This window comes from Gorilla gorilla, chromosome 2 (genome assembly GCF_029281585.2).
Source record: "Gorilla gorilla gorilla isolate KB3781 chromosome 2, NHGRI_mGorGor1-v2.1_pri, whole genome shotgun sequence".
Classification (NCBI taxonomy): Eukaryota; Metazoa; Chordata; class Mammalia; order Primates; family Hominidae; genus Gorilla; species Gorilla gorilla.
In genome coordinates, this window is record NC_086017.1 from 197,810,282 (window position 1) to 197,838,208 (window position 27,927).

The following is a 27,927-nucleotide window of genomic DNA, read 5'->3' on the forward strand; positions in this document are numbered from 1 at the left end:
CAGAGAGCAGATAGGACGCCCATATTTTATCTTCAGTTGTGCCAGTGTCCTGCATGGGACTCCTGGAACTCACTGGATGCCCGTGTGCATGAGCTTCTTAGGCATGTAATAGAATTAATAGCAGTCTGCTTCTATGCAGGTAGGTATCCTGCAAAGAAACTTTGTATGAAATGTGTCTGCACATTGTACTCATGCTTGCATTGTTTACCCATGTAGTGACCTTCAAAAATGGCTTTGCAAAAGTCACAGGGGAATAACCGAGTTAGTAGGCACTTTTTCCCCCTCCTTCATCAGATTCTGCTCTGATTTGCTACATAAAGTTGTATAATCACCTGGAAATATGCACTGTGCTGCCACGTGATTTTCAAATGCAAATGAGCAGGTTAACAACCCCAGTGTTGCAATGTTCTAGCTGTAAATATGTTTGGATAACCCAGCAGAGCCATTTAACCTTTGGAAACAAGGCAACTAGCGTCTGGCAGCAGGAATCCAACCAGTGCCCTGAGTTCTGAGGCAGAGAGGAGGACAGAAGAAACAAGAGGCTGCAGATTGTCAAATTCAGTATCCCAGTTGGCTCTTGATTCTTGGTGAAACCATCCCTCAGCTCCTAGAGGGAGATTGTTAGATCATGAAACTAATTACCATCCTTTTCCTCTGCTCCAGGCTGCTACTAAGTTTAACCCAGGAATCACAGTCCGAGGAAATTGACTGCAATGACAAGGATTTATTTAAAGCTGTGGATGCTGCTCTGAAGAAATATAACAGTCAAAACCAAAGTAACAACCAGTTTGTATTGTACCGCATAACTGAAGCCACTAAGACGGTGAGTGAATTGTGTTTAACCTTGAAGTCACTTGGGATTTGTACTATCACTAGGAGCCCAGGCCTCACACACACACACACACACACACACACATACCACCACCAGCACCCACCACCACCACCACCACCCACCACAATCACCCACCACCACCACCCACCACCACCCACCACCATCACCAACCACCACCCACCACCCACCACCACCACCCACCACCACCACCACCACCCACCACCACCACCACCCACCACCACCCACCACCACCACCCACCACCACCACCATCACCCACCACCCACCACCCACCACCACCCACCACCCACCACCCACCACCACCACCCACCACCATCACCCACCACCCACCACCATCACCCACCACCCACCACCACCACCACCCACCACCACCACCACCACCCACCACCCACCACCACCCACCACCCACCACCCACCACCACCCACCACCACCACCCACCACCACCACCCACCACCCACCACCACCACCCACCACCACCCACCACCATCACCCACCACCACCACCACCACCACCACCACCCACCACCCACCACCCACCACCACCACCACCCACCACCCACCACCCACCACCACCCACCACCATCACCCACCACCCACCACCTACCACCACCCACCATCATCACCCACCACCACCCACCATCATCACCCACCACCCACCATCATCACCCACCACCACCACTCACCACCATCACCCACCACCACCACCACCCACCACCATCACCCACCACCACCACCACCACCACCCACCACCACCCACCACCACCACCACCCACCACCACCCACCACCATCCACCATCACCCACCACCATCACCCACCACCACCACCACCACCATCACCCACCACCATCACCCACCACCATCACCCACCACCATCACCCACCACCCACCACCACCCACCACCACCACCACCACCATCACCCACCACCATCACCCACCACCATCACCCACCACCACCACCATCACCCACCACCATCACCCACCACCACCACCACCACCCACCACCGCCACCACCACCACCACCCACCACCATCACCCACCACCACCCACCATCATCACCCACCACCCACCACCACTCACCACCATCACCCACCACCATCACCCACCACCACCACCACCCACCACCACCCACCACCACCACCACCACCCACCACCGCCACCACCACCACCACCCACCACCATCACCCACCACCACCCACCATCATCACCCACCACCCACCACCACTCACCACCATCACCCACCACCATCACCCACCACCACCACCACCCACCACCCACCACCACCCACCACCGCCACCCACTACCCACCACCACCACCCACCACCCACCACCACCCACCACCATCACCCACCACCCACCACCTACCACCACCGACCATCATCACCCACCACCACCACCCACCACCCACCACCACTCACCACCATCACCCACCACCTACCACCCACCACCACTCACCACCATCACCCACCACCCACCACCCACCACCCACCACCACCACCCACCACCACTACCACCCCTCACCACCCACCACCACCGCCACCCACCACCCACCACCATCACCCACTACCAAATATGTGATCATCAAAGGTAGAAGCTTACAACTTGTGGAAAGACAGATACCACTCTCTGGCCTGGGGTGGGAGGACAGAGTATGACTTGTCCTCAGGCAGGTTGGCTTCCTGGATGATCAGAGAAGTAAAATCTAGGGTGAAATGAAACAAAAGTAGATGGAGAAATCTCAACAGGACCAAGTAGAGAGGGAGAATTTAGGAATTTAGTTAGACTGCAGCAAAAGAATTCACTGGGTCTCTGGCCCTAGGCTAAAAACTATAGAACTCCAAATCTTAAATGGGAGGGGGCACTTCATGGGGCATGTCTAAGAGGAGTGAGGAATGAGGTTAATGTGATTCTACGGAATTAGACAGAAGTCTGTATGGCTGAATGTACCGGGTTTAACAGCAACGTTTTAGTTAGTTTTTGATATTATTGCAATGATGCACTCCAGCAGGAGACAAATCCTGGCAGGATGCATGGTTCAAAGAAATACCAATCTTTCAAGAGTATGTTTAAACAAATTTCACTATAAAAGACTATATCTCTGGGAATGTCAAGCAATTGGTTACTTTAGCAGAAAAAAAAAAACTAGCCATGTGACAACATGGGGATAAAGGAAAATAAACACAGTGGACATGTTATTTTTTCTGAAAGTAAAATCGAGCCATTTTCTTTCATAATCTAGTACAGTCATGTGAGAAATTCTGCTTCATGGTGATCTCAAGCAACAGTTTATTGGCGGTGTGGTACCCAATAGATTGTGGGTATGGTTGTGAATATACTAAAAAACATTAAATTGTATGCCTTTAGTGGGTAAATTTTATGGCATGTAAATTATATCTCAATAAAGCTGTTTAAAAAAGAAAAAGTAGGAAACAGAATAAACCAAATAAAAGTACTAAAATCACCCATAATTAATTCCACCATACAGAGATAACTGTTAACATTTGTTTAAGGTTTTCTTGTTTGCTTTTTCTAATTTGTAAAAGTCATATACGTTCATTAGGGGAAAAAGACCACTTAGAAATGTTTGCTTGGGCCGGGCGCGGTGGCTCATGCCTGTAATCCCAGCACTTTGGGAGGCCGAGGCGGGGGGATCACGAAGTCAGGAGATCGAGACCATGGTGAAACCCAGTCTCTACTAAAAAATACAAAAAAGTAGCCAGGCGTGGTGGAGGGCGCCTGTAGTCCCAGCTACTCTGGAGGCTGAGGCAGGAGAATGGCGTGAACCCGGGAGGCGGAGCTTGCAGTGAGCCGAGATCACGCCACTGCACTCCAGCCTGGGCGACAGAGCGAGACTCCGTCTCAAAAAAAAAAAAAATTAATGTTTGCTTGAAGGAGAATGTGAAAGATAATTATAATCTCACCACTGACAGACAAACATTTTAACAGCTTGCTGTGTATCTTTCCAGACTTTTAAAAGACATAGATTTATATATAAACCAGTTTTGACAAAAATGGGCTAATACTATGCATACTGCTTTGTAACCTTTAAAAGCACATTGTGAATATATTATAAACATTCTTTCACATAAATGTTTATGATAGAAATATAAATATATTTTAAGTGAATGCTTTGCTCTCAAGTCAAAGATCAATATTCCTAACTTTACCAGAACCCACTAGAATTATTTGCTGTTGGGTCAGTTGGATGAACCCTAAGTATCTTTGGCTGCTTTTCAGGTTGGCTCTGACACGTTTTATTCCTTCAAGTACGAAATCAAGGAGGGGGATTGTCCTGTTCAAAGTGGCAAAACCTGGCAGGACTGTGACTACAAGGATTCTGCAGAAGCGGTAAGTTCTTGGGCCTTCTGTTTTCTCTGTTGACCCTGCCAGATTTTTTTACTGATGCAGAAATGATGGCTACTGGTGAGCCTGTTTATGAGAAAAGCAAATAAACATTCCAATGTGTAGAAAAGTCAGATGCTTTATATCTGTGTTCTTGTATAGACAGAAAAATCATGGAGAAGCCAGCAGTTAAACATGGAGAAAGCCTTTCCATGAGAAGGGGGCTCTAGTGTCCAGCCAGAACATGTGGCTCAGACTCCAGAGAGACAACAAATTGCCATTTGGGCCAAGCCAAAGAGCTGGCGAGGGGAGGGCGTGGGTGCTTCCATTGCACAACGTTAAGTGCAAATCTTGACTCTGCCTTCCATTAGCTGTGTGATAGCGGGTGAGCTGTGACCTCTCAGAACTGGCACTTTCTGCTGTATATGGGAGATAATATTGACCTCATCAGGTTGTTGGAGGATGAAATTAGATGAATTATGCAAATAACTTTGATAACAATGGCTATCTTAACCAAATGCCTAACATATAGGCCTGGCACACCATAGCTGGTTGTTTTGCTTTTTTTTTTTTTTTTTTTTTTTGAGCCAGATGCTCTGTCGCCCAGGCTGGAGTGCAGTGGCGCAATCTCGGCTCACTGCAAGCTCTGCCTCCCAGGTTCACGCCATTGTCCTGCTTCAGCCTCCTGAGTAGCTGGGACTACAGGCACCCGCCACCACGCCTGGCTAATTTTTTGTGTTTTTAGTAGAGACGGGGTTTCACCGTGTTAGCCTGGATGGTCTCAATCTCCTGACCTGGTGATCCGCCCGCCTCAGCCTCCCAAAGTGCTGGGATTACAGGCGTGAGCCACCACGCCCAGCCACGGTTGTTTTGCTTTAATTAAGAAAGATTTCAGACAGTATCTGCCTCAGAAGCAACCCTCTCTTTTCATGGATTGATTCCCTTCTTTTATGTCAGAACGTAAAAGATGACTGCCAGTCATCTGCCATTACCAAAGAGTACTGAACTCCAAGTCAGGAGTCTAGGAATTTGCAGTGCTGGTTCTCCCTTCTCAATCATCTCATCTGTAAGGTGGGGATAAGTAGCTGCTGTGCTCTGTACTGCCTGCTTCTAGGGACTGTGTGGACAAAGGGAGGTGTGTTTTATCCTGATGGAACAGTATCTGTCACTTAGAATCCAGTGGATATGACTGAAGAATGAAAAGACAAAACAAAACAAAAACACTGTTCAACAATAACAATTAAACAGCTGCCTATTATTAAGTGCCTGCTGTGTGGCGGGCCTCTAGTAGGCATTTTGTGTGTGTTTGCACACATACTGTTCACAACAACTCTAAGAGATAGATGTGTCCCATCTCCTACAAGATGGGTAAACTGAGACTACAAGAGTCAAGGGGACATGACAGAGTTAACAGCTAGCAAGTGACAAGGCTGGAACTGAACAACATTTTGATGCCAAGGTCCTTGCCCTTTCTATTAAGTTAAACTGAAGTTTATGTGAACAGTATTAACTCACTGAAGTTGAGTGGTAGATAAAAGGAGTGTTTAGCAGGCTGGTTCTAGACCTCTGCGTCCATCTTGGTTAGAAAGAAATAGCTCCAGGGCTCAGCCAGGTGCAGTGGCTCACACCTGTAATCGTAACACTTTGAGAGGCTGAGGTGATTGGATCATTTGAGGTCAGGAGTTTGAGACCAGCCTGACCAACGTAGTGAAACCCTGTCTCTACCAAAAATACAAAATCAGCTGGGTGTGGTGGCACGTGCATGTAATCCCAGCTACTTGGGTGGCTGAGGCAGCAGAACCACTTGAATCTGGGAGGCAGAGGTTGCAGTGAACCGAGAGATCACACTGTTGCACTCCAGCCTGGGTAACAAAAGCAACACTCTGTCTCAAAAAAAAAAAAAAAAAAAAAATAGGAAACAAAAGAAAAAAGAAATACCTCCAGGGCTCAAAACAAAGACTCAAGCTTTAAAACCTCACCATTTACACTGTCTTTCCTCCAGCATCTCATGAATATCAGTGGCTTGTATAATCATTAGGCTACTAAAAAAATTTATTCTCATGTCTCAAAACTCTTTTGGTAAAATCTTCACAAGTTTTGTTTTGTTTTGCTTTTTAAGGAAAGCCACATTTAGCAACAGTATTAGGTAGACTTTCCCATCTGAAAGATTAAGATAAATGATCTCTTTCTTTTCTTTTTAGGCCACTGGAGAATGCACGGCAACCGTGGGGAAGAGGAGCAGTACGAAATTCTCCGTGGCTACCCAGACCTGCCAGATTACTCCAGGTGGCTGGTTTATCCTCTGGCACTGCCCTGGTGGGAAATTAACCATTTCTGTGAGCCAGGAACACAATCTTGACCAGGCTCTGCTTGCTCCCAGAGGGTGGCAGTAGTAAAGCCATTTGCAGAGTTAGGGAGCATTGGGTGGAGCGGCAGAGCCCGGAGGTTGAGCCAGGCTCGTGACCATCATCCCCTTAGGACTATCCCAAATTTTTCTGTGTGCTGCATTGTACCCAGTGTGTGCAAGGGCTCAGTAGAAGGACCAGAAGACATAAGACCTGCCCTCCATTGCAGGCAGCATCCCAGATTGAGGAGCGCATAGGCTTTGAGGGCAGACCTGGCCTGGAATCTTTCAGAGCTCCTTGCCTTCTTGCCTCTCCTTTTCCTTGTCTAGAAAAGGGAGGTAAGAGTACTTCCCACTTCACAGGACTGTTGTGAGGCTGAAATGAGATGATATGCCTGGAGGTACAATCATAATAACATACTAACATATTAATCATAATAACATATTAGCAACAATCAGGGTAAAAGTAATAGCTAAGATATATTGAGTCCTTATGTCCCAGCCATGACTCAAAGCACCTTGCATGTATTATCTTCTTTTTCTTTTTTTTCTTTTACTGATACATAATATTTTACATATTTATGAGGTACATGTGAGTGTTTTTTACATGCATTGAACATGTAATGATTAAGTCAGGGTATTTGGGGTATCCATCACGTGGAATAGTTATCATTTCTATGAATTGGTAATATTTCAAGTCCTCTCTTCTAGCTACTTTGAAATATACAATATATTGTTGCTAACTATAGACACCCTAGTCTGCTATGTAACATTAGAACGTATTTCTTCTCTCTGACTATAATTCAGTACCTATTCACCAGCCTCTTCATTTCCCCCTTCTACCCCCTTACCCCGCTCAGCCTCTGGTATCTGTCATTCTCTTCTCTTCTCTATCTCCATGTGATGGTTTTAGCTTCCACATACGAGTGAGAACAATGTGAAGTTTGTCTTTCTGTGCTTGAGTTGTTTCACTTGACGACCTCTAGTTCTGTCCGTGTGGCTTTAAACGATATGATTTCAATTCTTTGTTTATGGCCAAATACTATTTCATTGTGAGTACATACCACAATTTCGGATTTTTTTTTTTTTTTTTTCATTTTGAGACAGAGTCTCGCACTGTCGCCCAAGCTGGGGTGCGGTGGCACGATCTAGGCTCACTGCAACCTCCCGGGTTCAAGCAATTCTCCAGCCTCAGCCTCCTGAATAGCTGGGATTATGGGCATCGCCACCACACCCGGATAATTTTTGTGTTTTTAGTAGAGATGGGGTTTCACCATGTTGGCCAGGCTGGTCTCGAACTCCTGACCTCAGGTGATCCACCCGCCTCGGCCTCCCAAAGTGCTGGGATTACAGGTGTGAGCCACTGTGCCTGGTCCCCCACATTTTCTTTATTCATTCACCTTTTGATGGACATTTAAGTTGATTTCATATCTTTGCTATTGTGAATACTGCTGCGACAAACCTGGGAGTGGAAGTACCCCTTTGATAGACTGATTTACTTTCCTCTGGGTAGATGCCCAGTAGCTGGACTACTGGATATATGGTATTTGGTGTTTTCATTTTTTGAGAAATCTCCACACTATTTTCCATAGTGGTTGCACTAATTTACATTCTTACCAACAGTGCATAAGAGTTCTCTTTTCTCCATATCCTCCTGGCTGTGTTTGCCGCTTACACGGCAGGCAGCGAGAGCTCCGTGGTGAAGAAGTCCAGGCTCCCAGGGGGTCCCTCCAGGTGTGCCACTCACTCTGCAGCTACGTTCCCTTTTTATGGACTTTGCCTCTATTGACCAGTAGGTTAGGGCTATCTGTTATGAACATTACTTGGTAATTTAATACAAACTCTTTTTAATAATAGCCATTCTAACTGGGGTAAGATGATATCTCATCTCGTAATGGTTTTGATTTGCATTTCCCTAATGCTTAGTGATATTGGGCATTTTTTCACATACCTGTTGGCCATTTGTATGTCTTCTTTTGAGAAATGCCTACTGAGATCCTTTGCCCACTTTTTAATGGGATTACTTGTTTTTTTAATTGGTGAGTTGATTGAATTCCTTGTATATGCTGGATGTTAGTCCCTTGTGGGATGCATGGTTTGCAAATATTTTTTTCTTTCTTTTTTTTTTTCTTTTGAGACACAGTCTTGCTCTGTCGCCCAGGCTGGAGTGCAGTGGCATGATCTCGGCTCACTGCAACCTCCGTCTCCTGAGTTCAAGTGATTCTCCTGCCTCAGCCTCAGCCTCCCCAGTAGCTGGGACTACCACACCCAGCTAATTTTTATATTTTAAATTTTGTAATTTTGTATTTTTAGGAGAGATGGGGTTTCACCATGTTGGCCAGGCTGGTCTCAAACTCCTGACCTCAGGCGATCTGCCTGCCTCAGCCTCCCAAAGTGCTGGGTTTACAGGCATGAGCCACCATGCCCAGCCTTTTCTTTGTTTAGGGCAGTGTATGCGAATGCTGATTGCGATCATTAATGCTGTGTTTTTGTCTGCTCTTTGTTAAGCCGAGGGCCCTGTGGTGACAGCCCAGTACGACTGCCTCGGCTGTGTGCATCCTATATCAACGCAGAGCCCAGACCTGGAGCCCGTTCTGAGACACGGCATTCAGTACTTTAACAACAACACTCAACATTCCTCCCTCTTCACGCTTAATGAAGTAAAACGGGCCCAAAGACAGGTTTGTTCTTTAATTCTCTAAGTAGCACAGTATTACTAAAATTTGTTAGATCTTTACATTTAAAATGTATGATTGCATGGCTGGTGGTGTTTTCATGTGACTAGCACAGGAAGCGAAGAGCTTTCTCCTTAGTCAAAGTGAGTCGGATAGTGCAATATGTAAAGTGAGAAAAGATGTCGAATCAGACCCCCTTCCTTTGACGTTTGATTTTAACAAATGGATAATCGTCATTACAGGCTCTTCCTAGAGACAGTGAAAAGGAAAAGTCATACCGGCCTTAGGATTTTTTTTTTTTTTTTTTTTTTTTTTTTTTTTTTTTTTTGAGACAGAGTCTCTCTCTGTTGCCCAGGCTGGAGTGCAGTGGCGCGATCTCGGCTCACTGCAAGCTCCGCCTCCTGGGTTCACGCCATTCTCCTGCCTCAGCCTCCTGAGTAGTTGGGACTACAGGCGCCCACCACCACACTGGCTAATTTTTATTATTATTATTATTTTTAGTAGAGGCGGGGTTTCACCATGTTAGCCAGGATGGTCTCAATCTCCTGGCCTTAGGATTTTAAGAAAACTATATTATCACCTAGCCATCATGAGTTAAACACAGCTCCAAAATATTAAATTGTGTCTAAAATGGTCGGCATGGCTTTCTGGGTACCCACTAAGTTACAGTTCCCATATCATCAGAAAAAAAAAAAAGTATATATCCGTAAATTTTTTTTTTTTTTTTGACAGTCTCGCTCTGTTGCCTAGGCTGGAGCAGTGGCGCGATCTTGGCTCACTGCAACCTCTGCCTCCCAGGTTCAAGCAATTCTCCTGCCTCAGCCTCCTAAGGAACTGGGATTACAGGCGCTCATCACCACGTCTTGCTAATTTTTGTATTTTTAGTAGAGACGAGGTTTCACCATGGTGGCCAAGCTGGTGGTCTCAAACTCCCAACCTCAAGTCATCCTCCCACCTCGGCCTCGCAAAGTGCTGGGATTACAGGCCTGAGCCACTGCACTCAGCTACAAATCTTCTTAATGATTCAGTATACCCAGACTTTTCTTCTTTTTTTTTTTTTTTTTTTTTTTTTTGAGAAAGAGTCTTGTTCGGTTGCCCAGGCTGGAGGCTGGAGTGCAGTGGTGCCATCTTGGTTCACTGCAACTTCCACCTCCCAAGTTTAAGAGATCTCCTGCCTCAGTATCCCAAGTAACTGGGATTACAGGCACCCACCACCATGCCCGGCTAATTTTTGTATTTTTGGTAGAGACAAGGTTTCCCCATGTCGGCCAGGCTGGTCTTGAATTCCTGACCTCAGGTGGTCCTCCCGTCTCGGCCTCCCAAAGTGCTGGGATTACAGGCATGAGCCACCACGCCCGCCTCTCCCAGACTTTTCTGATAGTTGACTGGGTCTCTTGTATTTCAGCCTCTTATTATGAGTGATTCCCTTTGGTTAGTAACATTCTCTGCATTTAATAAACCTTACAACTTGCTTTCATGCGAGCATGCTTTACTCAATTATGTCCATATAGAGCTATCAGGGTGGGAGAGGCCCAGAATAAAGTAGAAGAAATCTTACTACTTGGTAACCTGGGAGCCTGAGGACCCAACAGTAAAGACCACTCCCCTCTAAAGTTTTCTTTATCTGTCTAGAAGGGCATTATTATTTTATGAAATTCAGTAAACATTTCTCTCTGCAGCCTGGCAGAGGAAATATTGTTAGGATTCACTTAAGGAAATCCATGTTCCAAAACTGGCTGAAAAATAGAAAAATATATATATTGCTTGTCATTTTCAGATGGCTAGCGGTGTGTGTGTGTGTGTGTGAGAGAGAGAGATATGAGAATCTTAAGGTGCTCAATGTTTATTCAGCATTTTTTTGCCTAGTAATAATAATAATTTATATTTCTTGGGCACTTATTATATTGCCGCACTGTTTTCTAAACTCCTCATAACATTCATATCCCACAGCGAATAATGCTTAAACTGCCCTTTAAATATTCAGTCTGAAATTGTTTCAGGTGGTGGCTGGATTGAACTTTCGAATTACCTACTCAATTGTGCAAACGAATTGTTCCAAAGAGAATTTTCTGTTCTTAACTCCAGACTGCAAGTCCCTTTGGAATGGCGTAAGTAGGCAAAAATTTAATGATAAAGTTCTTAGCATCTTGTTTACATTTTGATGGTAACTATCAAGCTGGGTGGGAAGACCGTCACAAAAAGTTTAGATGACATTCAGCAATTCATATTCACATTTACTTGGGAAGACTAAAGCTCACGTCACTGGTCAAGCTGCCTTACCTAACTGGCCAAAGAATCCGCACAGCTAGCAATAAGTATTTTTTTTATAACTTTATTTTATTTTATTTATTTTTTGAGACAGGATCTCAATCTGTTCCCCAGGCTGGAGCACAGTGGTGTGATCTCATCTCACTGCAGCCTCCACCTCGCAGGTTCAAGCTATTCTCCTGCCTCAGCCTCCCAAGTAGCTAGGACTACAGGCGCCAACCACCACGTGTGGCTAATTTTTGTATTTATAGTAGAGACAGGGTTTTACCGTGTTGGCCAGAGTGGTCTCGAACTCCTGACCTCAGGTGATCTGCCCGCCTTGGCCTCCTAAAGTGCTGGTATTACAGGCATGAGCCACCGTGCCTGGCCAGCAATGAGTATTTACAGAGTATAACCAGGGACTACGAATAGATAAAATGCTTGAACTGTCAAGTGTATCTTTGTTGTGTCTCCACACTTTCCTATTTCCTTTTCTTCCCCAGGTGCTCAATGCCCATATGGTGTTCCCTTGCTCTACCCAGGGTTATTCTTCATGTTAAACTTTTCTCTGTTTGTTTTCTCATCTTCCCTTCCCTACCTTTATCTTTAATAAACAGACCCTGAGTCTCTAGCCCTTAGTGGTCCTTCTTAGCATCGTATCTTGTTATCTGAACCAAAATTATATTAAAATGGTGTATCTCAAGGTAGTAGTAGCTAGCGAATGTTAAGATGGCTAAGACATGATATGTGCCCAGGGATGTTTGCATTTGAGCAGAAGACTGTGCTTTAGCCAAGGAAATGCTGCAAGTCCTTTGATCTAGTAATTCTGCTTCTAATTCATTTATATGGGAAATCCAGACCATAAGATGTTAATGTCAGTTGTTTTTTAATAGAAAAATATTGTAAACAAATAGTTTATGCAACATTAGAGAATGGTTAAGTAAATTACAGTATATCCATACAGTAGAATATGATACAGCTATCAAAAATTTTTAGTTTTTAGTGACATAGTAAAATGGTTACAATGTTAAGTAAAAAACAAAAAAAGTGGGATACAAAACCATACATACGGATTTATTTAAATATGTAAAATAAATGTAAATACAAAAAAGTGATGGAAAACAAATTATGACAAAATATAGAATGTAGTTAACTTTCAGTTGGAATTGTGGGTGCTTTTTCTTTTTTGAGAAGAGGTCTTGCTCTGTCACCTTGGCTGGAGTGCAGTGGCGCGATCTCGGCTCACTGCAACCTCTGCCTCCCGGTTTTAAGCAATTCTCATGCCTCAGCCTCCCTGAGTAGCTGGGATTACAGGCGCCCACTGCAACGCCAGGCTAATTTTTGTATTTTTGGTACAGATGGGGGTTTTGCCATGTTGGCCAGGCTGTTTTCGAATTCTTGATCTCAGGTGATCCACCCACCTTGGCCTTCCAAAGTGCTGGTATTACAGGTGTAAGCCACTGCATCCGGCCGCTTTTTCTGATTCTTTATATTTTTTGGAAGTTTTTGATATTTCCCGAGTTTTCTAATTGAACATGCATTTATTTCATAATTGGAGAAAAAAGTAAAAAGGACACTATCAAGAGAATAAAAATACAACCCACAGAATGAGAGAAAATATTTGCAAATCATGTATCTGATAAGAGTTTAACATGCAGAATATATAAAGAACCTCTTTTTGTTCATAAAATAACAAGTATTAGAAAGGGCATGGAGAAATTAGAACTTTTGTACATTGCTGGTAGGACTGTAAGATGCTGCAGCCATTATAGAAAATAATTTGGCAATTTCTGAAAAACTTAACTATAGAATTACTATGTGACCCAGAAGTTGCACTCTTAGGTATATGCCCAAAAGAACTGGAAATGCATATTCAAACACATGTTTATACATGAATTTCTGTAGCAGCAAAATTCATAATAGCCAGAAAGTCGAAACAACCCAAGTGTCTGTCAATAGGTGAATGGATAAACAAAATGTGCTATTATACATACACAATGAAACACTGTTCACCCTTTAAAAAGAATGAAATTCTGATACATGCTACAATGTGGATGAAGCTTGAAAATATTATGTTAAGTGAAATAAGCCAGACACACACAAAAAATATTGTATGATTCCACTTATATAAAACATCTAGAATAGGCAAATTCAGTCAGAGACTATTGGAGTTGCTAGAAATGTAATGTAGGCTTTTCTTTTTTTTTTTTTTTTTTGAGACGGAGTTTTGCTCTTGTTGCCCAGGCTGGAGCGCAATAGCGCGATCTTGGCTCACTGCAACCTCCGCCTCCTGGGTTCAAGTGATTCTCCTGCCTCAGCTTCCCGAGTAGCTGGGATTACAGGCATGTGCCACCACGCCCGGCTAGTTTTGTATTTTTAGTAGAGATGAGGTTTCTCCATGTTGGTCAGGTTGGTCTCGAACTCCCAACCTCAGGTGATCCGCCTGCCTCGGCCTCCCAAAGTGACATCACACAGCACCTGGCTATGTTTGTTTATTATTCTTTTTTCCCCTCACTTCTGGAGACCTAGGCATAGGTCTTTCTATTTGTTTTTTCTATTTGTTTTTCTCCCTCTGTTTTTAAATTATGAAATCATGTCGAGTCAAAAATTAACTTAGAATGCTGTTCTAATAACATTATATGGAATTCTCATTTTTGTTATTTTGGTTTTTTTTTTCCTTATCCAAGAAAGACCCTAACTTTATTGGCAAGCATGTTTATATTTCCAAGTATATTGTTTTTGTTTGTTTAAACATGTTATGAATTTTTAGAGATTATTTTTTCTTTTTGGTGCTGAGGTGAAAGAACATACCCTGTATTGTTTCTGCTTTGTAAAATTTATTGGATCTTTTTGTGACCTGGTGTAAAAACAATTAAAAATATTTGTATGATACTGGCCGGGCACGGTAGCTCATGCCTGTAATCCCAGCATTTTGGTGGGTGGATCACTTGAGATCAGGAGTTCGAGACCAGCCTGGCCAACATGGCAAAACCTCATCTCTACTAAAAATACAAAAAAATTAGCTGGGTGTAGTGGCACACGCCTGTAATCCCAGACACTTGGGAGGCTGAGGCAGGAGAATCACTTATATCCAGGAGGCAGAGGTTGCAGTGAGCTGAGATTGCGCCACTGCACTCCAGCCTTGGTGACAAAGAGAGACTCCATCACACACACACACACACACACAAAAAAATATATATATATATATATACACATATATATACACACATATATATATACACATATATACACACATATATATATACACATATATACACACACACAAATACATACAAATTTGTATGATACTTATGAAAGTATCATTTAAAATCATATGTAGCATATGAAAATACCATTTAAATAAATCTTTAATATGTTATTCAAATCTTCTATGTTCTTATTTATTTTTTATTCACTGGCCCTGTCTTAGATTTGTAATTGCATACTAAATTTTCCCACCATATTATTTCTATCCATTTCTATTCACGTGTAATTTTTTCTACTTTAGGTATTTTGATTCCATGCCTTCTGGTCTATGCTTTTGAAAAATAAAATGATCATTTTTACTACCTTTAGGAATGAGTGTTTTGTTATCGTGAATTTTACTTTGTCCGATATTACTAATACTGTAGTTCCTGCTACGTTTATATTTGTCTCACGTAGCTTTGTTCATCTTTTATTTTTAAGCTTTATACATTGTTTTTATTATAAGATGATTCTTGAAACTGTAATACATTGATTTGGTGTTTTAACAGTCTGAAAGTCTTACCTTATTTTTTTTAGAAATTTACCTTTTTACTTACATGGCTGTTATTTCTGTACTAGATCTTCCTGCTTTCCATGTGCTTATCTATATGCATGTATTTGTTGATGCTATTGATACTATTACCTTAGTATCTCTTTTGCAGTAAGACTATGCTTTGCTTCTTTCGTTTTTTCTATGCAATGATTTGCAAAGTACACGTCCTATTTTTCAATTTTACTAGTTGTTTACTTTTAAGACTCTAAAAAATGTTTTTAACTGAGCACTTACATGCTTTTTAAAAACCAGGATACCGGTGAATGTACAGATAATGCATACATCGATATTCAGCTACGAATTGCTTCCTTCTCACAGAACTGTGACATTTATCCAGGTAAGGAATAACACATGTTGGCACCGCAATAGAGGAATAGTGGTCCCAGACAACTGGCTGGGTCTTTTCCTATAAGTTGGGTTTTGGTTCCCGTGATATACTCCAAAGTCTGTGTAACCTGCAGACACAGATGCACCCCTTGATGAGAACACTGTACCGCTTCCCTGCCCAGTTGTGCTGCAGCTCAGACTGTTGTTGTCAGAATGGTTTATGAAGACAGAAGGGAAATGTATGACCCCTGAGCAAAGTTGGCCTTTGGGTACAATGCCATCTGGTCTCTCTTCTCTGTAAGTTGTCCTTAAGTCAGATGTTGTAAGTTGAAGAGACCTGTATTTTATTTCTAAGCACTCAGAACAAAACCCTTTCAATTAAGGTGGTTTTTTCCTGCATGTTATAATGGGAAGAAATGGAGATAGTGTGAGTTTGTGGTCAGGTCAGTGTTTCTTATAACAAGGGTGTGCTTTTCTCATACTTGGAAAACATTTGTACGCGTTCCACGAGTAGTCTGAAGCTGCCTGTTCATCAGAACCACAGCACTTAAACTTTTCTCATGAGAGTCACTCCTTTAAATTAAGCATTGCTTTTTACAGTTTCCATCAAAAATGCAAAAATTCAGGAAAAGTGTAGCATTTTGTTGGAGTTACTCGCACCTTCCTATTGAAAATGTTTCCCTAAGTACACTGTGCTCTGAGGAGGGGAAAAGAAGAGAGGCAGGAAGTGAAAGTCAGACAGACAACCTTCACCCACTCACTACTGGGCCTGGGCTCCCATGTAGCCCCTTATACATGTGGATGCTGGTTCTTGTGCAGCAGGGATGCTAGGCCAGGCTGCTACTTAGTGTACATGCTGACTTAAAACCTGATCCTTTCAGGGAAGGATTTTGTACAACCACCTACCAAGATTTGCGTGGGCTGCCCCAGAGATATACCCACCAACAGCCCGGAGCTGGAGGAGACACTGACTCACACCATCACAAAGCTTAATGCAGAGAATAACGCAACTTTCTATTTCAAGATTGACAATGTGAAAAAAGCAAGAGTACAGGTGTGTAAACTATTCTACAAAAGCAGTAACACTATAGTCTATGTGCAAATTGCTAATTTTGCCACTGATCTGGGCTCTGGATTGGGAAACCATACATTTGATAATGTGATTTGGTGCATTAGATTTGGTAAATTAAGTGCCAATCTCCCTGTATGCTTCATCCTGGACAAGTATTTTACAACATTCTCTCTGTTTTCTATATGTAAAGGACTGAGGTGAGGATCAAATAAGTTAATATATGTCAAATCACTTTTTCAAACTCTAAAATTCTATATAAATACAGTAGCAGCTGGGCGCGGTGGCTCACACCTGCAATACCAGCACTTTGGGAGGCCAAGGCGGGTGGATCACAAGGTCAAGAGATCAAGACCATCCTGGCCAACATGGTGAAACCCTGTCTCTACTAAAAATACAAAAATTAGCCGGGCACGGTGGTGCACACCTGTAGTCCCAGCTACTCCAGAGGCTGAGGCAGGAGAATCGCTTGAACCTGGGAGGCAGAGGTTGCAGTGAGCCGAGATCGCGCCACTGCACTCCAGCCTGGCAACAGAGTGAGACTCTGTCTAAATAAATAAATAAATACAATAGCAACCACGATATAATTAATAAAATTCAGGGCTAGGGCCAGCAAGACTTACGCTATGTCTTTCTGGACTCATCTCTCATTATGACATCACATAATGTCTTGGGCTCAGCCATATCAGTCAATCCATCATTGCCAAGGCTCCACGCTTTCTTGCCTCCATGTCTTTCACCCACTGTTCTCTCTGTCTGGGATCCCGCTCTCCTGCAAATGTACCCTCTGGGGATTCATCTCTCCTTTCATGCCCTATCAATAGAAGATTGACAGGAGTGTCTTCTGGGAGTCAGGAGACTCAGTTCCACCATAGCATCTGCCGCTCACATCCCAGATCACTCTGGGTGGTCATTCAAACGTTCTAAGCCTTTGTGGCCCCATTTGTAAAATGAGTGACTATATTAGAAGAGCCTACATTTTGCCAGGCAGAGTGCCTCATGCCTATAATCCCAGCACTTTGGGAGGCTGAGGCAGGCAGATCACCTGAGGTCAGGAGTTCGAGACCAGCCTGACCAACATAGAGAAACCTCGTCTCTACTAAAAATACAAAACTAGCCGGCTGTGGTGGTACATGCCTGTAATCCCAGCTACTCGGGAGGCTGAGGCAGGAGAATCACTTGAACCCGGGTGGCGGAGGTTGCAATGAGCCGAGACCGTGTCATTGCACTCCAGCCTGGGCAACAAGAGCAAAACTCCGTCTCAAAAAAAGAGAAGAGCCTACATGTCTAGCAACTCCAATAGTCTCTGACTGATGTCATTATGGACAGACCCCTATTTTAGAGACTAAAAATTGGCTTCCCTGAATACAAGCTAAATAAAAATAATCAAAATAGAGCCAAATTGTTACAGCAAGCCAACATAATCCTCATAATCTGGTGAAAAAATTCTCACTAAAAAGTTCATACTTTTGGCTCAGAATTGAATTTCTAGGAATCTAAAGTAGGAGTCTTTATATACAGTGATATTCACTGCAGTTTTAAGTTTAACAGCAAAAATAGTAAACTGTCAAAATGATTAATATGAGAATGATTAGATCATGTCTGGCATATCCTCAGAATAGAGTGTTAAGCAGCAACTTAAAAGCATCTTTGTGCGGAGCTCTTGATATGGGGAATGTCTTGTGTTATAATATTCAGTGAAAAAAAGGAGGCATAAAATTGAATATACATGATGTTATCAGTTGTGTTATTTTAAAGTACAGAAAATAATGTGGAAAAAAAAAAGTGGCTCACGCCTGTAATCCCAGCACTTTGGGAGGCCGAAGTGGGTGGATTGCTTGAGGTCAGGAGTTTGAGACCAGCCTGGGCAACATGGTGAAACCCCATCTATAGTATTAGGTTGGTGCAAAAGTAGTTGTGGTTTTTGCCAAAGTAATGGCAAAATCACAATTACTTTTGCACCAACCTAATAAAAATTCCAAAATGAGCAGGGTGTGGTGGTGTGCACCTGCAATTCCAGCTACTCAGGAGGCTAAGGCACAAGAATGGCTTGGACCTGGGAGGCGGAGGTTGCAGTGAGCCGAGATTGTGCCACTGCACTTCAGCCTGGGCGACAGAGTCAGACTCCACCTGGAAACAAACAAAAAAACAAATGCCTCATAGTCATAGTGGTGATTTTTAGGTGATGGAATAACACTACTTTAATCTTTCTAATTTTCTGTGTTACTTTTGTAACTGAAAAAAAGTAAACAAACTAGATTAAAGTAAATCAAAACTGATACTTTGATCTCTCTGCTACTTGAGCACTTGTCTCTATCCCAGACACGACCACCCTCTCTCTCTGATTTCATTGCCATATGACCACGTTAGGTTTACTTGAAAGGGACGCCAATCTATGCTATTCATGCTTTTTTCAGCTTTAACTTCTCACTTTATATTTTTGCTTTCTTGTGAAATTCTTTTATTCTTTTTTCGTTGTTGTTTTTTAAGAGAGATGGGGGCCAGACATGGTAGCTCATGCCTGTGATCCCAGTACTTTGGGAGGCAGAGACAGGAGGATCACTTGAGCCCAGGAGCGAGACCAGCTGGAGCAACATAGCAAGACCCTGTCTCTACAAAAAAAGAATTAAAGGCCAGGCGTGGTGGCTCATGCCTGTAATCCCAGCACTTTGGGAGGCCGAGGCAGGTGGATCACCTGAGGTCAGGAGTTCGAGACCAGCCTGACCAACATGGTGAAAAACCATCTCTACTAAAAACACAAAAATCAGCTGGGTGTGGTGGTGGGTGCCTATAATCCCAGCTACTCGGGAGGCTGAGGCAGGAGAATCACTTAAACTCGGGAGGCGGTGGTTGCAGTGAGCAAAGATCATGCCATTGCACTCCAGCCTGGGTGACAAGAGTGAAACTCCATCTCAAAAAATAATTTAAAAAAAAAAAAAGAATTAAAAAATTAGCTGGGTATGGTGGTATGTGCTTGTAGTCCCAACTACTTTGGGAAGCTGAAGTGGGAGGATTGCTTGAGACTGGGAGGTCGAGACTGCAGTGAGCTGTGATCGTGCCACTGCACTCCAGCCTGGGTGATAGAACAAGACCCTTTGGGCAACAGAGCAAACAGAAAGAGAGAGAGAGAGAGAGATGGGGGTCTCACTGTGATGCCCAGGCTGGACTCGAACTCCTGGGAGCAAGCAATGTGCCCATCTCAACCTCCCAAGTAGCTGGGATTACAGGCGCACACCAATGCACCCAGCTCCCTTATTCTTTATTCTGAATGTTGTAGGAATAGGCCACCATGTATTGTATGTCAGAGGTTTGCCATCAAAAACAGAACCACTCATTCTCAAGCATGAATATCTAGTCTTCTTAGTAGTTACAGTTTTCTCTGTGGATTAATGAATCAACATTCTAGTACGCATATGTGTCTACATTAAGGATGTCAGGGGGACACAAAGAGGTAACCCATCAGGTAGTTGCCAAGTCAATCTGAATATTGCATGAATTTCAAACTTACTTTAGAGGGATGAATCTTTACTGATTTTTGCATTTAAAGAGAGCAATTTGGTGGCTTGGACATAGTCACCCAAGGCAGCCTTGATGGAAGCTGCCAATTTACTGGAAATCAATTAAACATATGATGAATTTGCTAAAAGCTAGTCTCCAAAATGACCAATTTGCCAAATTGCTAAATATTTATAGTTTTAATCTTGCCTTGGGTTTGCACATTTAGTCCTGTTTGGATGCATGTTGATTCCACGTTGGGTTCATATTTCAGATATGAAACACTTCCTGAATCTTCCATTTTCACACATTAGTGATGGCAGTTTCATATAAGTTTTATTTTGCCCTGCCACCACTGCTGCTGTCCCCAAGGCTGTTGATGCTCCTGTCTGCCTCTGCTGAGATGAATAAACTTCCAAGATCTGTGTGTGCACATGCAGAAATTTTTCCTTTGACAAAGTCCTAGGAATGTCAAATAATATGTAGATATATAAGACTTGATGCAAATTGCCAGAATCACCAAATATTTGCAATGATGCCAATTTACATTCACATCACCTGGGTATAAGACACCAGTTGAGGCCAGGTGTGGTAGCTCATGCCTGTAATCCCAGCACTTTGGGGGGCCGAGGCGGGCGGATCACCTGAGGTCAGGAGTTTGGGACCAGCCTGGCCAACATGGTGAAACCTCATCTCTACAAAAAACACAAAAATTAGCCGGGCGTGGTGACACTTGCCTGTAATCTCAGCTACCTGGGGGCGCTGAGGCAGGAGAATCACTTGAACTTAGGAGGCGGAGGTTGCAGTGTGTGTCACTGCACTCCAGCCTGGGTGACAGAGTGAGACTCCGTCTCAAAAAATAAAAGAAAAAAGACACCAGTTGAGGATCTTAATTTGAATTCTCTTCCTACCAGCAGTGACTGAGGCTGCTTGATTCCTATGCCTGGCCAATGCCATGTATCATCAATTTTTGTTTTCATCTTTGCCTGCATGGAAGGCTAACAATGATATCTCACTGCTTTTTTAATGTGCATGTTTTTGTTTATTAATGAAGTTAAACCTTTTTTTAGGCTTAATGACCGTTTTAACTTCTCTGAAATACCTGCTCATGGCTTTTGTCCATTTTTTAGTGTTGGGCTTTATATTCATACAGATATTGATTCTATATCATAGTTTTCCCAGCTTGCCTTTCTACTTTGCTTATTGTGATTTTTCAGAAGCAGTTTTCATTTTTCTCTAGTCAAGTTTTAATATTTTCCCCTTCCTTCAGATTTCTTTCCTCTGCTTTTCACCTAAGAAAGGCCTTCCTCATCCTGGGTTTTGGTGAATATTTATTTATTTGTTTTAGTTTAGTTGTTTTTTTGTTTGTTTGTTTTTGTTTTGTTTTGTTTCCCGAAACAGAGTCTCACTCTGTCACCCAGGCTGGAGTGTAGTGGCGTGATCTTGGCTCACTGTAACCTCTGCCACCCAGGTTCAAGCGATTCTCCTGCCTCAGCCTCCCAAGTAGCCGGGATTAGAGATGCCTGCAACCATGTCCGGCTAATTTTTAGTATTTTTAATAGAGACAGGGATTCATTATATGTTAGTTAGCCAGGATGGTCTCGAACCCCTGACCTCAGGTGATCTGCCCGCCTCAGGCCCCCAAAGTGCTGGAATTACAGGCAGGAGCCACTATTCCCGGCGAACACATTTAAATACTATGATTTAATACTAAATAATTTGGTTGAGAAATTGGGCCACAAAATATTTAATGGAAGATAGTGTTGAGTAGTGATTAAAACTGTTGCTAGAGATTAAAATAATTTTGTTTTCTTTTTGAGACGGAGTCTCACTCTGTCACCCAGGCTGGAGTGCAGTGGCATGACCTCAGCTCACTGCAACCTCCGCCTCCTGGGTTCAGGTAACTCTCCTGCCTCAGCCTGTCAAATAGCTGTCAAATTACAGGTGTGCATCACAAAGCCCATCTAATTTTTATATTTTTAGTAGAGGTGGGGTTTCACCACGTTGGTCAGACTGGTCTTGAACAGCTGGCCTTAAGTGATCCACCCGCCTCAGCCTCCCAAAGTGCTGGAATTGCAGGCATGAACCACCACGCCCAGCCTAAAATAATTTCTTAATATTAAAAATGGTAAAAGAACAATAAAAACCCCAAATAATTTTTCTAATTACAAAATTTAATCCACATAATTTCTATAGTAGTACTAACTCAGTATTTCACCAATTCAAGATTTGGCAGGACAATAAGGCATATTTAAAAACATTTTAAGTTTTTCTTCCTATTCCTGTTAGATTATTAGATATTACAACTTAAGCCCTTGAATTACTAATGAATTTAACAGCTGTTGGACAATAAAACTCAAATAAATACATAAATAAATAAAAATTATAGGCCAGGCATGGTGGCTTATGCCTGTAATCCCAGCACTTTGGGAGGCCGAGGTAGGTGGATCACCTGAGGTCGGGAGTTTGAGACCAGCCTGACCAACATGGAGAAACCCCATCTCTACTAAAAATATAAAATTAGCCAGGTGTGGAGGTGGGCAACTGTAATCCCAGCCACTCAGGAGGCTGAGGCAGGAGAATTGCTTGAATCCAGGAGGCAGAGGTTGCGGTGAGCCGAGATCGTGCCACTGCACTCCAGCCTGGGCAACAAGAGCGAAACTCCATCTCAAAAAAAAAAAATAAAGAAAATTATAGCTTGCTTATTTCTTCCCCCACTTAGAAAAGGAAATGGGACGAACCGATAGCCAAATATTTTAAATATGCATGCCAAGCTTTAATGCCAAACGTGTACTTTTTTGTATGTAACTCTCTAAGTTGGTCAATTAAAAAAAAAAAATTTCAAGATTCTCCCTTAACATTTCTTAAAGATAAATGATTTATTATGCAAATATTTTTAAGCGTTTACTTTGTACTAATTAATTTTTCAGGTGGTGGCTGGCAAGAAATATTTTATTGACTTCGTGGCCAGGGAAACCACATGTTCCAAGGAAAGTAATGAAGAGTTGACCGAAAGCTGTGAGACCAAAAAACTTGGCGTGAGTAGTCGTGCACCTGTCTACTTTTTCACTGGAAGCCTATTTGATGTCTTTAGAATCATTTGTTTAAATGTCTCGTGAATAACACTGTCTCTCTTTCGACTTCTGTTTTCATGGATAGCAAAGCCTAGATTGCAACGCTGAAGTTTATGTGGTACCCTGGGAGAAAAAAATTTACCCTACTGTCAACTGTCAACCACTGGGAATGGTATGATTCTAATTACAGTCAGCGTGGGGTCAGTTCTGCTCATTCTGAAAATCCATATTTGGGGGCTGAAAATGAACCATTACTGAAATGAATTGGGGAGCTATCTTTTTTAAATGGGGAGTAACTCTCACACTTCTGTGCTGATCTCTGTTTAATGGCTAGAAAGGAGAGTAACAATCCTCCTGATCACTTCTCACACATTGTCAGTGTCTAGTGAAGCTTCTATAGACTCTCTCCTAGTGCACTGCAGTCCTGCTGTGGGGGAGCAACATTGGCTATGCCAGGTGTACCTGAGGCCAGTTACAGCACTCCACTGCATTCTGCTGACATGCAAGGACCATGTGAAAAATGCATGGCTGGGTGCAGTGGCTCACGCCTGTTATCCCAGCACTTTGGGAGGCTGAAGCAGGCAGATCACCTGAGGTCAGGAGTTTGAGACTAGCCTGGCCAACATGGTGAAACCCTGTCTCTACTAAAAATACAACAATTAGCTGGGTGTGGTGGTGCCTGTAATCCCAGCTACTCAGGGGGCTGAGGCAGGAGAATCCCTTGAACCCAGGAGGTGGAGGTTGCAGTGAGCCAAGATCCTGCCACTGCACTCCAGCCTGGGCAACAAAGAGCGAAACTTTGTCTCAAAAAAAAAAAAGAAAAGAAAAGAAAAGAAAAATTCAGACTCGCAAACCCCACTTCACAGCTACCGAATTTTAACCAGATCCCCAGGGGATTCATATGCATGAATCAAGTTTGAAAAGCATTCGTTGATGTCATCTTTCTTTTTTAAGTCTTAAAAGAACTCTGGGAGGTAGTAACACTTTCCCTATTGTCAAGGATGTGACACTAAAAATTAGAAAGACTCTGAGGTCCTGAGTGAATAATGACATTATCAAATGCTTCCTCTGTCCCAGGCACTATACTGAAGGTTTCACCCACATTTTCGAGTCCTCCTTATAACTCTGTGAGGCAGGTGCTGTTATTATTTCTATTTTACAGAAGGGAAAAGTGAAGCTGATGGCACTTGGATTCAAATCTTGGTCAATTCAGAGTCTACCCTTTCCATCACGATGCTGATTACCAGTAGGGTCTGGCCTGACTCCAATGACCATGTTCTTTGCATCACCAGACACTGCTTCCAATTAACACATTCTCACAGGTAGCAAAAGTGTAGGTAGAATTAATCCACAAATCAACATATTTGAAGCAAGTTGCCTCTTTTCCCTCTTTTCTGATTTGGTCTTTTGTCGTGTGTAGGTATGTAGATGGTGTAACACAAACATTGTCCTCAGGTTGCATTTCAAGCTTGCGAATATGTCCTAATGTGCTTCAGCACAACAAAGTGATCATGGATACATGCTCCCTATATATTCAGTTCATAAAGCCACTTAGGGCCTTTTAGGATAAAAGCAGTGATGGTGGTAATAACAATAGTATCAATAATTAAATACTGTGCTCAGTAAAAACATAGGCTCAGAAGCTACCCTAGAGATTAGCTAGTTCAACCACCCAGATGAAGCAAAAACACTCCAGCTTATTTTACAGTTTTTTTGTTGTTGTTGTTTGGCTGGTTTTTTTTGTTTTGTTTTTTGTTTTTTGGTTTTTTTGACAGAGTCACTGCCGCCTAGGCTGGAGTGCAGTGGTGCCATCTCAGCTCACCGCAACCTCCATGTCTGGGTTCAAGCAATTCTCCTGCCTCAGCCTCCTGAGTAGCTGGGATTACAGGCATGTGCCACCATGCCCAGCTAATTTTTGTATTTTTAGTAGAGATGGGGTTTCAGCATGTTGGCCAGGATGGTCTCAAACTCCTGACCTCAAGTGATCTGCTCGCCTTGGTCTCCCAAAGTGCTGAGATTACAGGTGTGAGCCACCATGCCTGGCTATTTTATGGTATTATTAAGAACAATAATTAATGTCCACAAATTTTAAGATCAATCAAAAGACAAAAAAATTATTCATCCTTTCTGGAATGTTAATATAGTATTTAAAATCTGGCAAACACCTCCCCCATTGTAAACTAAGATAGCATTGCCGGATCTCAGTGTTTTTTTCCCTCATCGATAGCATGATTTTTGCAGTAATACATTCATCTTAATATTTTCTGTTTAGATCTCACTGATGAAAAGGCCTCCAGGTTTTTCACCTTTCCGATCATCACAAATAGGGGAAATAAAAGAAGAAACAACTGTAAGTCCACCCCACACTTCCATGGCACCTGCACAAGATGAAGAGCGGGATTCAGGAAAAGAACAAGGGCATACTCGTAGACATGACTGGGGCCATGAAAAACAAAGAAAACATAATCTTGGCCATGGCCATAAACATGAACGTGACCAAGGGCATGGGCACCAAAGAGGACATGGCCTTGGCCATGGACACCAACAACAACATGGTCTTGGTCATGGACATAAGTTCAAACTTGATGATGATCTTGAACACCAAGGGGGCCATGTCCTTGACCATGGACATAAGCATAAGCATGGTCATGGCCACGGAAAACATAAAAATAAAGGCAAAAAGAATGGAAAGCACAATGGTTGGAAAACAGAGCATTTGGCAAGCTCTTCTGAAGATAGTACTACACCTTCTGCACAGACACAAGAGAAGACAGAAGGGCCAACACCCATCCCTTCCCTAGCCAAGCCAGGTGTAACAGTTACCTTTTCTGACTTTCAGGACTCTGATCTCATTGCAACTATGATGCCTCCTATACCACCAGCTCCCACACAGAGTGATGACGATTGGATCCCTGATATCCAGATAGACCCAAATGGCCTTTCATTTAACCCGATATCAGATTTTCCAGACACAACCTCCCCAAAATGTCCTGGACGCCCCTGGAAGTCAGTTAGTGAAATTAATCCAACCACACAAATGAAAGAATCTTATTATTTCGATCTCGCTGATGCCTTTTCTTAATTTATGTGGCTATGGGTATTTCTTTCATACTTTATTAAAGTATCAATATCCCTCTCTCCATTGTCCAGATGAAAATATCCTGATATAATGCACCAAAAACCGTGCAGCTTTGGAACAATCTAAAGAGAAGTGGTGAGACTCCCAGTGGAGACACCATCAGTCTCCATGGACTGCATAAAATTGTGTGCCACAATTCTAACTCTTTTCTGAATCTTCTTCCCAAGTTTTCTAAACTAGCACAGTAAACAGACAAACTAATGTGCCTTATGGCCTGCTGCAATCGGCTTCTCTGATAACAAATATGTACCTTACAACATATGTCATGAATTTGCATACAAAGATTCTTGACATTCTTAATAAACTGTGGCACTTGGTATTTGAATGTGTGTGAAAATAACGGAAGTCAAGAGATTAAATGTTGAACTTATTAATGGAATAGAAATAATAAGGAGGCTGAGGCTGGAAAATTGCTTGAACCCGGGAGGCGGAGGTTGCAGTGAGCCGAGATCGTGCCACTGCGCTCCAGCCTGGGCAACAGAGCAAGATTCTGTCTCAGAAAAAAAGGAAAAAAAAAAGAAATATAAGAAAAACTTCCAGATTTCAAAGTAACAAGAAAGAAAGACAGGTTGGCCAAAGGGAGGAAAGGGGGGACATAAATTAATTGATTTTCTATTCCCAAAATGGGCTAGTTATATCAAATAAGTACTCCCACTGCCCTTTCTGAGTGAGAGTGTTTCTCATAAGTCAAAAATTTCTGTTTACTCATTAACTACTCTTTGCAACAGGCTTTCATATAGAAGTATTCTGTTTATTTTTGCTGAGCCTAGATTGAGTAATTCTTAGTTTACAGAAGCTCCGAGCTTAATGATAAGGATGAAAAGCAGAGGGAGCAATATAGAAGCAGGCTTGCTAATAAAACTTTTTAAATAATTGACAAGGGAATATTATGGAATGTGATGCAAAGTTTGTTCCGAAATCTTATGAGGAAATTATCGTCTAGTCTCACTTTATAGTCTTTTTGCTATGACTTTGAAGACCATTGATTTTTGAGAAGCAGAATAATAGGATTGTCTTTCATTGCCCTATAGTGCAAAGAAGGTATATGCTTTATAACCAATGTTGTACTTTTGCCTAGAAAAACAAGATATGGCTTTAAATAGCTACAATCATCTTTGGATGTACATGTCACTGCTGCTTCAAGTTATTGGATGCATTTGAACCTCTGAGTTTGTCTCTCATTTTAAATATTGTCTGTTCTTTTAAATAAACAACCACAGATGTCAGGAAAAAGTCTTACCTTGTCAACTGGTTGCTCCACTTTTTAAAAAAGATTGAATGATAACATCATATTAACTGCGTTTTACTATACTTACAGAGTCACCTAAGGTCCTGCGAGTACAAGGGTCGACCCCCAAAGGCAGGGGCAGAGCCAGCATCTGAGAGGGAGGTCTCTTGACCAATGGGCAGAATCTTCACTCCAGGCACATAGCCCCAACCACCTCTGCCAGCAACCTTGAGAGGAAGGACAAGAAGAAAGATGGGATAGAATTTAAATAGAGAAGAATGCCATTTTATCACTCTGCCTCTGGGTGAAATAAAGATCAGTCTTGATGTTCTTACTCTAA

At 42.7% G+C, this 27,927-nt stretch overlaps 1 protein-coding gene across 2 annotated transcripts; it reads left to right on the plus strand.

The window, feature by feature from the left end:
• The first annotated feature begins 357 nt into the window (after positions 1 to 357).
• Positions 358 to 27,927, plus strand: KNG1 (kininogen 1). 2 transcript variants are annotated; one of them, XM_063704447.1, is made up of 11 exons: positions 359 to 823; positions 4,086 to 4,196; positions 6,392 to 6,476; positions 9,043 to 9,215; positions 11,210 to 11,317; positions 15,508 to 15,592; positions 16,464 to 16,636; positions 23,077 to 23,184; positions 23,306 to 23,392; positions 25,493 to 25,570; positions 27,678 to 27,927. In XM_063704447.1, the coding sequence occupies exons 1-11, from the start codon at positions 629 to 631 to the stop codon at positions 27,756 to 27,758; spliced, it is 1,284 nt and encodes a 427-aa protein (XP_063560517.1). In that variant the 5' UTR covers positions 359 to 628; the 3' UTR covers positions 27,759 to 27,927. The 2 variants fall into 2 exon arrangements, with proteins under 2 accessions (XP_030864921.1, XP_063560517.1); XM_031009061.3 differs by lacking the exon at positions 27,678 to 27,927 and having other exon boundaries at positions 358 to 823; positions 25,493 to 27,060.